The 15,194-nt window shown below is 31.4% G+C and overlaps 2 protein-coding genes across 6 annotated transcripts in view; one reads left to right on the top strand and one right to left on the bottom strand.

Annotated features, from left to right (window-relative positions):
• Positions 1-2,560: 2,560 nt before the first annotated feature.
• Positions 2,561-8,779, bottom strand: LOC132744470 (uncharacterized). The gene is made up of 4 exons (XM_060733191.1): positions 8,648-8,779; positions 3,978-4,119; positions 3,083-3,210; positions 2,561-2,885 (listed from the first exon to the last, which is right to left on the bottom strand). The coding sequence occupies exons 1-4, from the start codon at positions 8,675-8,677 to the stop codon at positions 2,730-2,732; spliced, it is 456 nt and encodes a 151-aa protein (XP_060589174.1). The 5' UTR covers positions 8,678-8,779; the 3' UTR covers positions 2,561-2,729.
• A 24-nt stretch (positions 8,780-8,803) lies between these two features.
• LOC132744468 (uncharacterized) overlaps positions 8,804-15,194 on the top strand; it is a 47,632-nt gene continuing 41,241 nt past the window's right edge. For all 5 annotated transcript variants that reach the window (XM_060733186.1, XM_060733188.1, XM_060733187.1 and 2 more), the window contains exon 1: positions 8,804-8,935. In XM_060733186.1, the coding sequence (XP_060589169.1) occupies positions 8,927-8,935 (9 nt within the window). In that variant the 5' untranslated portion in view covers positions 8,804-8,926. The remainder of the gene's footprint in view (positions 8,936-15,194) is intronic.

A 15,194-nucleotide genomic window follows, 5' to 3' on the forward strand; every position in this document is an offset into this window, starting at 1 on the left:
CAGGTAAAGCAGTCAGGCCAAGAGTAACAGTACCTTTCAAAATAAAGGAAACAAGGACGATTTTGCCTACCTTTGATTGCATTGCCATTCTTTTCGTGATGCATACATGTAATCATGAGTGTATTACTGTCTATTTTACGTGTTTCTTATAACAATAAAAATTATAACATAATTTTTATGGTTTATTATTTATTATTAAAGCTAGCATGTCGAACGATAAATTTACCAAAACAACAATTATTTCTCTCACTGGAAGTGACGCAAAATCTTAATTTTCTATTTCTTTTATAAAAGATTTTCCATCAGCTTTGATTAACATTTGCCAAAACGGCACATTTTTCAATTTTCAGACAATAAATGTGCATTTCGCTTTTTTTTAACTGTATCTTTTTTATACAATCTGACACAAACCTCGATGGAGGAATTGACCAATTTATTGTATGACCTCAGTGCTTGGTAAAAGCATCTATTGCCTCTGTCCGAGGAACCAATCATCTAGAATTAAATCCTAAAAGTATTGTATTCAAGTTTTCGAAACGTTTTAATAAAAACATATACTTGGATAATAGCTTGTTTCATTTTCAAAGCGTGTGCCCTAAACGAGATAACAATAGGCGAAACTAAACAAAATGAATTGAAAGGGGGTCAGAGGTTATGAAGCCTGCATATCACTGATATGACGTCAAAGGACAAAGTTAAAAGCAGACAACATATCTTTAAGGTGATTCAACATTATTCAAGTAGGAATATTGAAACCACCCAAATTTAAAAGCCAAATAATTGACTAAAAACCAATCACAAACAAAACAATAATGTCGTATTGAATGATCGGAAATATAACATCTCTGCTGACATGTACGGTATTTAACAGCCTCTACACTACACAAACAACGCTGATGTGGCACAAACAACAGTGATTAACTCTCCTGCGCATAAGTCGAATAGTTCACTATCGTTTAACTTACTTACGAAGGTGTATTAACTGAGCTGCTAAGGGAGTGTACTCAATGTCAGACCTGATTATCTGATTCTAGGCTATAGGAAGCTATATTACTGTAATGTTTGGAACAATGACAATTCTGTGCTGTGAAGAATTTGAAACTTCCCTCTCCTTGGGACATGTAACCCCGATTTCAAGGATATCCTAAGGTCCTAAGTTTGAATCCACTCCCGAGGATATGATTTCATTCGAATGCAGAACCTTCGAGTTTATCGAATCAGAATTGTGTCTTAATGCGAAGAATGCTATTTTACCATTGGCAACTTTCGGTGGCTCAGAACAATTAACATATATTTAGTTGTTTATCTAACGTATATGGTGTAGTACTATTGTTTTACATAGCCACCATAACTGGGCTCACTTTATCATATCTGAACGGTATTCCATTTTTGTTAAGAAATTCTATATTTTGAAAACTAAAACCGTACTTGACATTTCGTTGTCTGTTATTACTACTTAAGCGTTTCAGCTCGCTCGTGAATACATTTGGATAAATATGTTTTAAGTAACCGTACCTTAAATCCTGAAACGCTTTGCATGGGAAATTAGTTTACTAGTTTTCTTACAAGTACCATACTATCTGGAGTTTTATGAATTAGAAACAACCCATAAAAATATATTTTTGTAGCCTTATATTTAATATATAAAATTATAAATGATAGAAATCAATGTCTAAAACGCGAAAAAGTCACTGCCATTTTTCGTCTGCAAAAAAAAAGCTTGCCTGGACTACTTCTCAAAAACTGCTGGTGCAATTTCATCCAAACTTTTCAGGAATGATTAGTACCAGATCTAGTTGTGCATATCATTGGCTTTTTATGGTTTAGTCAATTTTGTCAGAGTTATGGCCCTTTAATTATTTTTCATTTTTTAAAGTTTGTCCTGACTACTATTATTCAACTTAAGCAATTTCAATGAAACTTTACAGGGTTGATTGGTAGTGGTAGGACAAGTACTTGCGCATATTACGCTGGATTTCCGCTTGAATGATTTTTGGCCCATTTATTGCCCTTGAATGAAAAGGGTGTTGATTACGTTTTTCCGGACTACGCCTCATTAACCATGCCGCTTTTCGTAGAATGGCACTGACGTGTTACATGATAACCGCCGTATGAACTCATTTTCGGATGTTTCTAAATTTTAAAAAAAATCACCATTACCATGAATAAATGTTGAATTCTTCTTAAGCCCGTGCTAGAGGGCGTGGACGGTAAAATGCACTTTTCCCATTACGGTCCATGAACAGGCTTAATCAAACCGAGTCTGCAACATTTACAGTTTTGTTGTTCTTGTCATTCCCTATGAATTCTTTAATTCTCTCTAGTTTTTTTCCATTCACGATGTTGAAACGTAGAAAATCTCGTAAGAACTTATTTAAACAAGTAATACCCACAGAACAAAAATTCTTACGAACCGTGACAAGCATGTTTTATTGTATTATGTACGTAAGGCCAAACGTGCAAAAAATACAATGGAACAATAAGTACTTAAAATTCATATGACAATACATAATGACCAACCCAAATATTTAGCCGAATAATCTCAAAATTCTCACTTTAGATTGCATACCTGTTAAGACATATTTTGCTTTTATGTTTAGGGATGTACGTGGCCAAGTGGTTAAGGTCGTTGACTTCAAACCACTTGCCCGCCTTGTCATTGAACCACTCCGGCGACTTAAGATTGTGAGAATGCGTTGGTGCGACGTAAAACCCAACAACATGCATGTTTATACAAGAACATTGACTGTTCTAGGTGTTATGTTAAAAAGTGCTAATGTAACTGCAATATGATCATACTCTTCTAATGTTTCTTTAGCCTTCACGACCATGTCATCGACGTACGCCATTACTTTATCCAATCCTTTTTTGACTAGCAACTCTCTCTGCATATCAATAAAAACATTGGAAAATAAACGAGTTTACAAATTGTTATAAATTATCTTATTTCGAAAAGAAATGTATGATTTCGAAAAGAAAATATATAATGTTAAATTCAATATCGTTTTAACATCTTCAGTTCTGAATTTTCTTAAGTCTTCAAAACAATTTGTAAAAAAGACAGCTTTAATTCACAGTCAACCTTTTTCTTGATTCCAGTTTCAATGAGTGGAAGCATCGTATGAATCACATGCAAAGCTGTCCCTTGGTATTCCTTCACCAGACAGTAGGTCGTCAGATTTTGGTCTTGGGAATCATTTGCAGTCATGCCTACCTGCAATAATGTTGATAAACATCAAACAACTAATTCATTGAACGTTATGACAAATAATATAATTTCATTATTTTACTATGAGGCGAAAGTTTTGTGTTTTTGGTTGTTTTATTTTCAATATGCCGTTTAACAATTTATTCTGGAAAATCATTTGTCAAAAAGTAAATCAAACCTTTCAAACTGATTATCAACATTGTTTCCGTCCAATCACATTGCAGTATTTTTCAATTTTCTGATAAGTCTTACTTTTGTAAATGTGTACAGACTAAATTAAATTTATTAAATCAGGTCAGTCTAACCAGTCCAAATTATTTCAATTATGCATTAAATTAAGGATTAAGAGGTGTGGTTTGTACTCTGAAATGTAAATATGTAGGAACGGCATACATCAGGAATAATAAACTGCCATATAAACTTAAGCTGTTGTAAACATATACTTATGAATTTGCAATAAAACATTTACAATATTCCAATACAACATCAAAAAATTAAAAAAATAGTTTAATGCTGTTTTTTTTTCAGACTAAAACATCGATAGTGATTATTGATAGAGTAACATGCTTCAAGCCAAAACCATCATATCTGATATATTTTTAAAAATGTCGCATTGAAGCCGGATATATCAAATAAAGTCAAAGCTGATCGAACTAAAATATTTTGTATCAGTAAAAATTGTTCAACTGACCACCATGTGAACAGTTGTTACCGATACTGTTATATGAGATTGATGTGGGCTTCATTGAACGGCTCCTAAAATGTATACCTACTTTACTCGCAACGAAAGGATCATCACGCAGTGCCAAACGAGCAAGCTCGAGAAAATGTGCCGCTTGTTTTTGTGATGAAAGCAGCTCGTCCAACAAATCTGACTCAAACACTGCTGTCTCTTTCACACATTCTGTGTCCTTTAAACAGAAAAAAACATTAAGTCGATAAAAATAATTAAGAATTATTCTCTTTCAGCAAGATATGGGTATTGTCGTGCAAACATTAGTTTCGGAACCAGCTAGTAGATTTATCTTTAGAAAAAAAGGTTAAGAAACAAATAGCAAGCAAGGAAAGAAAAACAAATGAATAGTTAGAACAGCAATTCAAACAATCAACAATGCACTTCAATGCATAAAGATCATTTTAGCAAAAGAAAAATGAATGGTCACTAGAATTTGCTAGGCTTAACCATCATAAGCCTTCTAGCGTGGTCAGTTAGCCACATATTGTTTCAAATATGGTAAGATAAGTTAAAAACTGTTTAAATAACAACTTTTATTGATAAAAAGTTAATTTCACAGTTTCTTTAATTAACTCTGAAGAGCACTAAATTTGCTGGATTCAACAATAGAAGTCTGTTCCATGAAAATGTTACAAAATGCTCTTGTCACTATTTTTCGCGACTGTCAGGATTTAAAGCCAATATGCAAACTGAAAACAGCCTGTCATGGCTTCTTATACAGACTCTGAAATGGCCAGGAATTGACCAATCATAACATTCCATTAGCCCTGGCAGTCTGGCAGGAAAGACAGGAATTTCTTAAAATGGCAGTCATATTGACAGGAATTATTTAGAAAATGAATATATAAACAAAGTTAACTAATAACAAAATATGTAATAAACATTTGAATTACAAGCTTAACTTGATGCACTTAATATCTGGACCAAAAACAATCATGGTTATAGCTTAGAAAAATGAACTATTGATATAAAAAGATTCTTAGTGCCAGGAATTTGAATTTTCCCTTCAGACAAACTTAGAGGTCATACCGGTCATCAACATTATTATGAAATACGGCAATGCCATCTAATTATTTGGAATGTAACTTACATTTAAGGTAAATAAGGATTACATTCTTTGTTCTTATATGTAAAATGGTAAGTATTTTGTATTTGTATATGTTTATGAAAATAAATGCATTTAAAGTTTTAAATCAAGGTAGACAACTCTTGTCGGACATTTTGATGCCAGGATTAACAAAATAAGTAAATTAATCATTTCTTAAAGTATAACCCTCCTTATAGTGTCTTATATAGTCCTACAATCTCAAAATGTCCTATAATATGGTATTAATACATGCATTTAACAGAAAATTATTATAATTACTTGAAATCAACAAAAACATGAATGGTTGAGGAACGGTCAGGAATCCTGACAGGTAAGTGTAAAGTATTTTCTTGAATATTTTTTGTATCTCATTTGTAAATAAATGTCCTAGCTTAGGTTTCTTTATACTCAAAACCTAGAATTTGTTTAAAACTGATACCTGAGCTAACAAAGGTAAAGTAAATTATTTGAATAAGTCACTGTCTCTTACAATATTTGTACGTGGTTCGAAAAGGTGAACCAATATTTTGTCACCAGTAACATTGTTTGCAAATTGTCTTTGATTTGGAATTGCTTAGCGGTTTGTATTTATACTCTTTTTAGTCAATATATTGGGTGTCAATCTCGTGAACCTGTCATCACCTTCAATGATTTCCTTGCTTTTGCGACATCTTTCTTGCCTCTTACAGTTAATAGTCGTCAAGATTTTCCTGCATCTTTGATTTACTTTGTACAAGTCAAATGACTTACTAACTCATCAGACCACCCCCCACCCAATTAATTAATATCTGTTTGACCGAATTACCCTAGTTTGTCCGAACTTTATATAAGTTCTTATTTATTCAATATTATCAACATGTTTCACAACCATTAATACAGCAGTGGTCAACGACTTGCTATATCAATATTCATGAAATGTAGTGGTATTGCACTCTGTGGTACAATAAAACAAAATATATCGAACAATTGTGCTATATCTAACTGCACTTAACATACTCTATCAAATGTTAAAGCTAAATATAACAGAACGTGTATTGATAAATTTGGTAGGTTCGTGAATCTATCAAAACAAAATCTATATAGCACAAATATTATCGATCTACTTGTGAATAAGGGGAAATCCCCCGTCTTTCTATACTACTTTAATTGGTTACCTCACGCAATAATAAAGTCGTCGTTAAAGAAAAGTACCGGTAACACACCATGCACATGTAACACACAATAGGCGCAACAATTTATTTATTCTAAACATGTATTATAATAATAATAATAATAATAATAATAATAATAATAATAATAATATAATAATAATAATTATAATAATAATAATAATAATAATAATAATAAACAAAAAGGTATTTCATGAAATGAATTAAATAATTTTATGTTTGAACAATAACAAAGTGTTATTATAAAACGCCGCCTTCTTATTTCAATATTACAAAAGCTAAGTCTGTGATAGAATAGTCCCTATAATAAAAGAAGAGCAAATAAATAATAAGAACACTGTGTGAACATATTATAAATAAAAGATATTGAACAATTAGCCTGAAATTATGAGATTATAAAGCGAACATGCATTTTTACAAAAAAACTGGTACAAAACTTTTGGAAAGATAGTAAAACGAAACAAATTAATTTTCAAACACAATTAAATTGCGCAACTTTTCTGACTATTTCTCAAATTTTACGGTGCGTAAAATATGGGCTAAATTCGCCAAAAACTGGCATGGCAAAAAGAAAACGGCAGCTATTCTATATAAGTCTATATGAATCAGTTAGTACCCGGGGCGGGGCTAATTTTGATCTGAAGTAACCTTAATCTGAAACCTGTTCTGCACATTGTCTTATTATAAGTAATATCTCTGCCAAAAAGTTTTAATTTCTCTCTATCGGTTTAAAAGATACAGAGCGGACACAAAATTTTGAAATTGATACAAACTGACTCATTTTGACCTTGATATAATTATAATAATAATAATAATAATAATAATAATAATAATAATAATAATAATAATAATAAACAAAAAGGTATTCATGAAATGAATTAAATAATTTTATGTTTGAACAATAACAAAGTGTTATTATAAAACGCCGCCTTCTTATTTCAATATTACAAAAGCTAAGTCTGTGATAGAATAGTCCCTATAATAAAAGAAGAGCAAATAAATAATAAGAACACTGTGTGAACATATTATAAATAAAAGATATTGAACAATTAGCCTGAAATTATGAGATTATAAAGCGAACATGCATTTTTACAAAAAAAACTGGTACAAAACTTTTGGAAAGATAGTAAAACGAAACAAATTAATTTTCAAACAAAATTAAATTGCGCAACTTTTCTGACTATTTCTCAAATTTTACGGTGCGTAAAATATGGGCTAAATTCGCCAAAAACTGGCATGGCAAAAAGAAAACGGCAGCTATTCTATATAAGTCTATATAAGTCTATATGAATCAGTTAGTACCCGGGGCGGGGCTAATTTTGATCTGAAGTAACCTTAATCTGAAACCTGTTCTGCACATTGTCTTATTATAAGTAATATCTCTGCCAAAAAGTTTTAATTTCTCTCTATCGGTTTAAAAGATACAGAGCGGACACAAAATTTTGAAATTGATACAAACTGACTCAGTTTGACCTTGATATTGACCTAAGAAAGGTTGAAACTGCTCTGCACATCGTCTCATTATCGTTAACATATTTGTCAAGTAGTTTTAATTTCTTTCCACCGGTTCAAAAGGTACAGACCGTACACGAAACCTGTTAAAACAGACGGACGGACAGACGACCAGGTGCATAACAATATTTGATTGATTGATAGGGAAAGGTTGACAGTAAATGCCTCTGTGCCTTGAAAGTTGATGTGATACATCACAAAAACAATAAGGGTATTTACAAGTCATGACCATCCTCAACACTAACGCTAAAGACATGATCAAAGCGTACTTTAATTATTGATTGAACAAGCTTTTAGGAGTAAAGACATTTTTTTTCATATAAATTGTTATTGTTATTTCACTGCTTCAGGGGGACCTTACCTTTTTTAGATTTTTAACTTTAACCTTATTATCTAAGGGGCTATCTGCTCGTCATGACAAACCTCCACATATAAATTTAGGACAGGACTGTTTGCCAAAGTGTTCTCTACATATTATTCGGACAGGCATTCGGCACATTTGTCTTGCCAATAATGATCAAATTATCACAAAATAATCACCCTTTGATCATTAACCTACTTGGAATTCGTTTTAATGTATATAACAAGCAGCCGAGTGTATGTTTACTCAAGATTACACGGGGGAGACAAATAAGCACGGTGCGTGCATTGTTGTGGAAAACACGCACGCTTCTCGCGAACAATTGCTGATAGTGTTAGAATTAAATTTAGAAATGTGATTTTCCTTTTCATGAAAATAAAATGAAAAAAGTATTTTCCGTTCTCATCAAATAAACAAATAAAACGTTATTTGTTTGTATCTGTACTTGGATAGAATAAGAAGGATTAAAAGTCATAGTTTAAAAGTATTTTGTTTTTTTGTTTTTTTTTTTATAAAAGAAATTTTTCCGATGTTCAACGTTAAACAGTACTTGTTTAAATACAAAAACAAATACCTTTGAAATTAAGTCCTTCGAAGTCGCCATTTTAACAGAATTAATTTTGCGCACTGCGCACCCGGTATTGCGCTTCACTAATTATAGGCGGACTATTTTCCGACCGGTGTAGTTGTTTGATTTCAAGAATTTACGCTGTGTGTAGATTATGTTTGTATTTTGTATGTTCTACCCGATGTACAATTTTCATTCTAGGAATTTGTATTGTGCGTAAATTTTGTCCGTACTTTCATTTTCGTGTAAATTTCTTCTTAGAACGAATAATTCAGCCGTGAAAAAATGTCACAGGTATGTTATTATAAGAAAATGTTTTAATATCTAATTTAATTTATTTAGTTATTAATATATTTTATTTATTCTAGCAAGTTATGTTTCTTTATATTGTAAAACTCTATATTGGTCATTGATTTTTGTAAAGTTTAACATATAAAGTTGTTGAAAATGTTTTAGATTTTAATAAATAAATTATGCGTATACTGGTATGGGTATTCATATTTTATTTTAATTTATGCATTTTTCTGTTTTTCCTCTTTTTAATTTAAGTCCATCTAAAGTATTAAAATGAGGTTTGGTCTTCGTTTACCAATTTTTCAACATCCTTTTATTATTATAACTAGGGACGTTTCTCTATTATAAAGGAGCTGTACGCACCTAGAGTATCATGTTACAGTTTACTCATCATGCTACAGCAACGAATACAAAAATCAATACCCCAGTACTCTCGAGTACTCAGTTTCTCGGATGATTTCCAGTGATTTTAAAAGTTTATCTCACAGTATCAACACCGTCCGCATGCTACTTTCGTTTTCTATTTAAATTAATAGAATTTGTAACTATAAATAGGACAGCACGGTAGGCAAATAAATCAATTCAACAACATCACATTTTACAACGTTTTAATTAATGCAATATCAAGTTTAAAACAAAAATAACAGTTCATATATCTTTTTTCGTCTTAAAATAATATAAACTGATCGGCGGCAACAAAAATTTAAAAGGGGTCTAAATACTAGTTACCCTTATATTTACATTCATAATAGCAATCGGCCCTTTGTTGTTTTTAAAATAGTTACTTCCACTACAAACTGTTGCACAATAAAAGGTAATTGAATATCATAAGAGCTGGATGACATAAGCGACACAGGTGCGTGTCAAACTGTTGATCGCCTCGTTAAATTTATGATATCATTTTTGCACCTCTGTAAGGATGTTTTGATTGCATTTAACAGGTATTTATGAAGATACATGCATATCTCCGAATTTCTGAACTAATTGGACACACCAATCTTTCTAAATTGTAAAAAAAATATAAATTATATATTTTTTCCGAGTAATGAAATATCAGTTTTGTTAACCGATATTCGGACGTTCGATCGAGTACACGGTTTACCGGTTACTCGTTGCCTTCCCTTATTATAACATACCTTAAAGCCCGGTTGTATTCTTGATTAATTGATTTGTATATCGTTCTTATTGATATTATATGGAATCCACTGTGAATTTTATATGATGGGACTGGAAATATTTTCTGACATTTCTATACCAATTGATGATGTCTAGACAAATAACCTGTGTGTAAATTTTCAGATAATTCCCTTACATCGTTTTTCTAGAAACATCATTTTTATTGCCCAAAATGACTCCATTTAATTCTAAGCGTTTTTCTTTATTACCTTTGCAGATTTTTAAAGTGTGTCACATAATCTTATAATACGCGCCAAGAAGGATACACATATTGTTGAAAAATGGTTCAAGTCGGACGGTTTCACCGCAAGAAAAGAAGTTAAATCTTTTATAAACTATAGACAATAATTTCTTAATGCAAAATACAATTATAACAAGATCAAACTTTTACAAAAGTATAAGTATAATTTAAAGAAAAAAGTAATCTTAATATTTTAAGCGAATCTCAGTCGTGTCAATTTTGGAAAAGAATTAAAGAACAATACTCTAAATCTCAGTCAACAGCAGAACATATTGATATTGACGACTTGTATATATATTGATTTATATTTTTTTTAAAAGTTGATATTGTTCAGATATTCATTTAATAGATCAGGGACTATATGGTAATTATGATGAAGACCTTGATTGTAAAATAATTATGTCAGAAATAAAAAACGATCTATTCACAAAATGATTATACAGGTAGTGGTACTTATAAACTGATCGCGGAAATATACAAATTATTTCCATTGATTTCACTGATAATACTAGAATTATCTAACAACATTTTGAATCCAATTGTTCATGCCATTATAATAAAATGTGTCTTTTATATAATTTGTTTTAGGTCTTGTCCATAATACAATATCTTTTCGTGACCTAGATCTTAAGTTATATATTTTGTTGTCGGATAAAGTCATCAGTTCTGTCATATAAGTCGGTGCCATGTTATTTAAAGTTTTAAAAACAAGCACCGCCGTGTGGTATTTACATCTGTCAGGGAGCGGAAACCAGTTAAGAGCTTCGAATAGGTTCATTGACGGAGATCTTTGTGGTTGCTGTAAAATGATTTTAGCAATTCGTTTTTGTAATTAATTTTACAAACATTATTTATGTAGTTTGTGTTTCCTTTACCCCATATTATACAACAATAGTCCATAATGGGCAATATATATGCATTGTAAAACCATAATTTCATATCAAAGGGCAAAATATACGATTTTTTTTTTCAATCAGGCAATTTTTCCGTTAAGTTTTTTGCAAACATTGTCAATTTGCAAGTGCCATTTTAAGTTGTTATCTATGCAATTACCCAGGACTTAAGATACAATTTTCTCATAATATTTACTTTTTGTCTTGTTCCTATTACCATACATTTTGATTTATCTAGATTTAAGGCCATATTATTTATTTTGCACCATTTCTCAAAGTTATTTAAATGATCTTGAAGTTTTACTTCTACTTTTGATATATTTTCTCCGGACTTATAAAGAGTAGAATCGTCTGCGTATAAATCAATTTTTATATCATTACCAATAAAAGCTATGTCATTTATGTATATAAGAAATAATAAAGGTCCTAATTTTGAGCCTTGTGGAACACCGGAAATTATTTTCATTGTCTGATATTGAAGATCACCTATCTTAACCAGTTGTATTCTGTAAGAAAGATATGACTTGAAAAACTTAACGGCATTTTCATTAAAATGTTAAAGCTTAAGTTTATACAGAAGTATTTCGTGATCAACCAAATCAAAGGCTTTCTTTAAATCTAAGAATACAGTCTCGATAATATTTCCACTGTCAACATCTTTTAACCAAGTAAGAAAAGGTGCTAATAAACTAATGAGTGCAGTATAACAAAAATGATTTTTGCGAAATCCTTATTGTTTATAATGAATAATGTTGTATTTTCAAAGAATGAGTGTATTTGTTTGGCAATATGGCGCTCAAATATTTTGGATACAGTTGACAAAATTGATATCGGTCGATAAATATTTGCTTCATTCTTATCCCCCGATTTAAAAATAGGTATAACTCTAATTCTTTTTAAATCATCTGGGGAAAATATTAGCTTTAATACTATTATTGATAATTGATGCAATATTTGGTGATATATAATCTCCACAATATTTGATGATGTTTGGTCCAATTTCATCTAATCCTGTAGATTTTTTAATATTCAGTTTTTCAATAATAAGTTTTACTTCAAACGGTGTAATTAATTCATGATATATAAGCTTTTGGTCTAAAGTTTCTTTCAAGTTTGAACAATTTGTATTTGAAAACTTTGTTTTATGTATGACATTCGAGATATTGACAAAATACTTGTTTAATTCATTTATAATATTTACATTTCCGTAAATTTCTTTATTTTCTGTCACTAGTCTGTTTGGCATTGTAATACAACCTTTTTTATTTAGAGTTGAAACGTCCTTTTTTCATTAAAAATGCCGGATCTTTTTTATTTTCAATAGCATTGTTTAAGAAATCTTTTTTACTTTTTTTAATCATTGATGATATTTATTTCTGAGCAATTTGTATTGTTCATGTTTCCCTACTTTATTATACTTATCGCATTCATGTATAAAATATTTTATCTCATCAGTAAACCATTCCGGCCCTGCTTAGATGACAAGATATTGCAACTTTTTAATGTCAGTGGTTTTAGTTTATATACAAATACATGTATGCAAAAGAAACAGTGAATTTGTATATGCCTTACGTTATCACGATCAAACCGGTGGAAAATTCATTCGCTTCGAATCTGGTGACGCGCATTTTAGATGAAGTACGGAACGAAACATGGAATAAAATCATTTTGTCCCCGGAAAAATGTGTAGAAGGTTATTGTCTGTACCTTTACACTAGTTTACACTAAAACATCACGAATAATAGAGTAAAAAACGGAAACACTTTTCGGCTGCATCTGTCATCATGTTTGTTTGGATAACGAACGGCGTGATTCTCCCCCGTGAGGACATCAAAAATGAAAAAAAGCTTTTAAAAATATGCATTTGTCGAGTTAGTTTCTCGTGGGAGGAAACAACCTTACTACTTGAAGTGACCATTATGCCCATCCAAGGATATAAAGTAAGCGACTAGGTGAAAATCAAAATGTGATTACATTTTGCTAAAAATTTATTTCAATTGCATACATTACTTCGCACGAAGGATAAATAACTCGCATGGTCCAATTATCTGTCGGCATTTACCTGTAACGTTCAATTTATAAAAAGAGGGGGGCAGTCTTTTGATATCTTTGGCAGCAGATTCATATTTCATCCTAAACATTTTCCAATAGCAGTTGTTAGTCAAACACCATTAATACAGTGAATCGTATTGACCTAGAAATCATCAAAACAATCTTTCCCGACCAATTTCCAGAATACAATGTACATGAATCAAAACTGCAGCCACTAGAGTGTTAACAAGATTTTTGACCCGTGATGATCAATATTCGAATTTGACCTAGAAGTCTCAAAACAACCTTCCTGACCAAATTCCAGGATGTTTGGATCAAAACTGCAGTTACTAGAGTATTATCATTTTTTAACTCCTGTAACCTAGTTTTTGACACGAGATGACACATATTTAAACTTGACATAGAAATCATCAAAATAATTTTTCTGACCAATGTCCAGGATATTTGGATCAAAGATGCAGCCACTAGAGTGTTAATAATTTTTTTTCTATTTTAAGCTTCTGTGCCCTAGTTTTTTTACCCGGGATGACCCATATTCAAACTTGTTCTAGAGGTCATCAAAACAATCTTTTTGACCAATTTCCAGGATATTTGGACTGAAACAGTATCCCCTATAGTGTTAATAAGATTTTTCTATTTTTAGCTCCTGTGACCAGTTTTTCACCCGAGATGACCTATATTTGAACTTGACCTAGAAATTATCAAAACAACCTTTCTGATATATTTCCTGGATAGTTGGTGAAGAATGTTCACAAGTTTTTTCTATATTCAGGCTGTGTGACCTAGTTTTTAACCCGAGATGACTAATATTGAAACTTGACCTAGAAATCATCAGAACAACCTTCCTGACCAATTTCCAGAAGATTTGGATCGAAACTGCAACCACTATAGTGTTAACAAAACTTTTCTATTTTTAGCGCCTATAACCTAAATTTTGACCGGACATGATCCATATTAAAACTTGACCATTCTGACATAGTTTCATTATGATCCAATCAAAACTGCGATTACTAGAGTGTGAATAATCCAAATGTTGGCGACGCATGACGCACAAAGCACGACGACGGACGCCGGACATAGCCCCATCACTATACCTCACCTTGACCACTTCGTGGTCAGGTGAGCTAAAAAAATAATGATATGCTTTTGCCAGGCTAAATGTTCAAAATTGCATGCAAACTTGGCTTTTGAAGGGTGACAGATATTTAGTCATTTAATTGCTCGCAAGAAGTATACGTATGTGCCACACCACCAGGTTTTAAATCTATTCAACCACATACATGTATAATGTTTTAAAAGTATTTTATTTAATCTACATATCTGTAAATTTTATGTAAAGTGAATGCCGTATTCGTGAAATATGAGTTTGTCACAAAAGCAGTCAAATATCAATTCTTAAAATGATTGCGGTAGCTTTGCTTTTCATCATTGTTCTATGCGCTATTTTATTGAAATGATTTCTTACCTATTTAATATTCGATACGTTATTCCCTGCGGTCTGGAGACCGCAGGGTATTGGTACGCGTTTAACGTTTTGAGGCATGGAGGAGCACGTGACCTGTTTTCGGTACATGGAGGAGCATTTGATCTGTAAACCGTACACGATTGGTTAATTGACCTTTTCGAAAACCTGGCTAAATACCGTTTATCGGTACGTTACGGAATTACCTCTAGCGAATTAGTCAGAATTACACATATAAGAACAAAAAACTATTACGTGATATTTCTTATTTTCTATAATTAATTTACTGTTTAAGGTGGAAAAACTTGAATGATATATTCGAAAATTATCATTGTTTCTTTAATATATGTATCTCAAATTTTACAAACAATAAATGTTTTATACTGAAAATCTACAAAATTAAAATATTCGTAGTGGCATCTGCCATAATAAATA

The sequence above is a fragment of the Ruditapes philippinarum genome, unplaced genomic scaffold (genome assembly GCF_026571515.1).
Source record: "Ruditapes philippinarum isolate M1 unplaced genomic scaffold, ASM2657151v2 ctg619_1_1_1_1, whole genome shotgun sequence".
NCBI classification, from domain to species: Eukaryota; Metazoa; Mollusca; class Bivalvia; order Venerida; family Veneridae; genus Ruditapes; species Ruditapes philippinarum.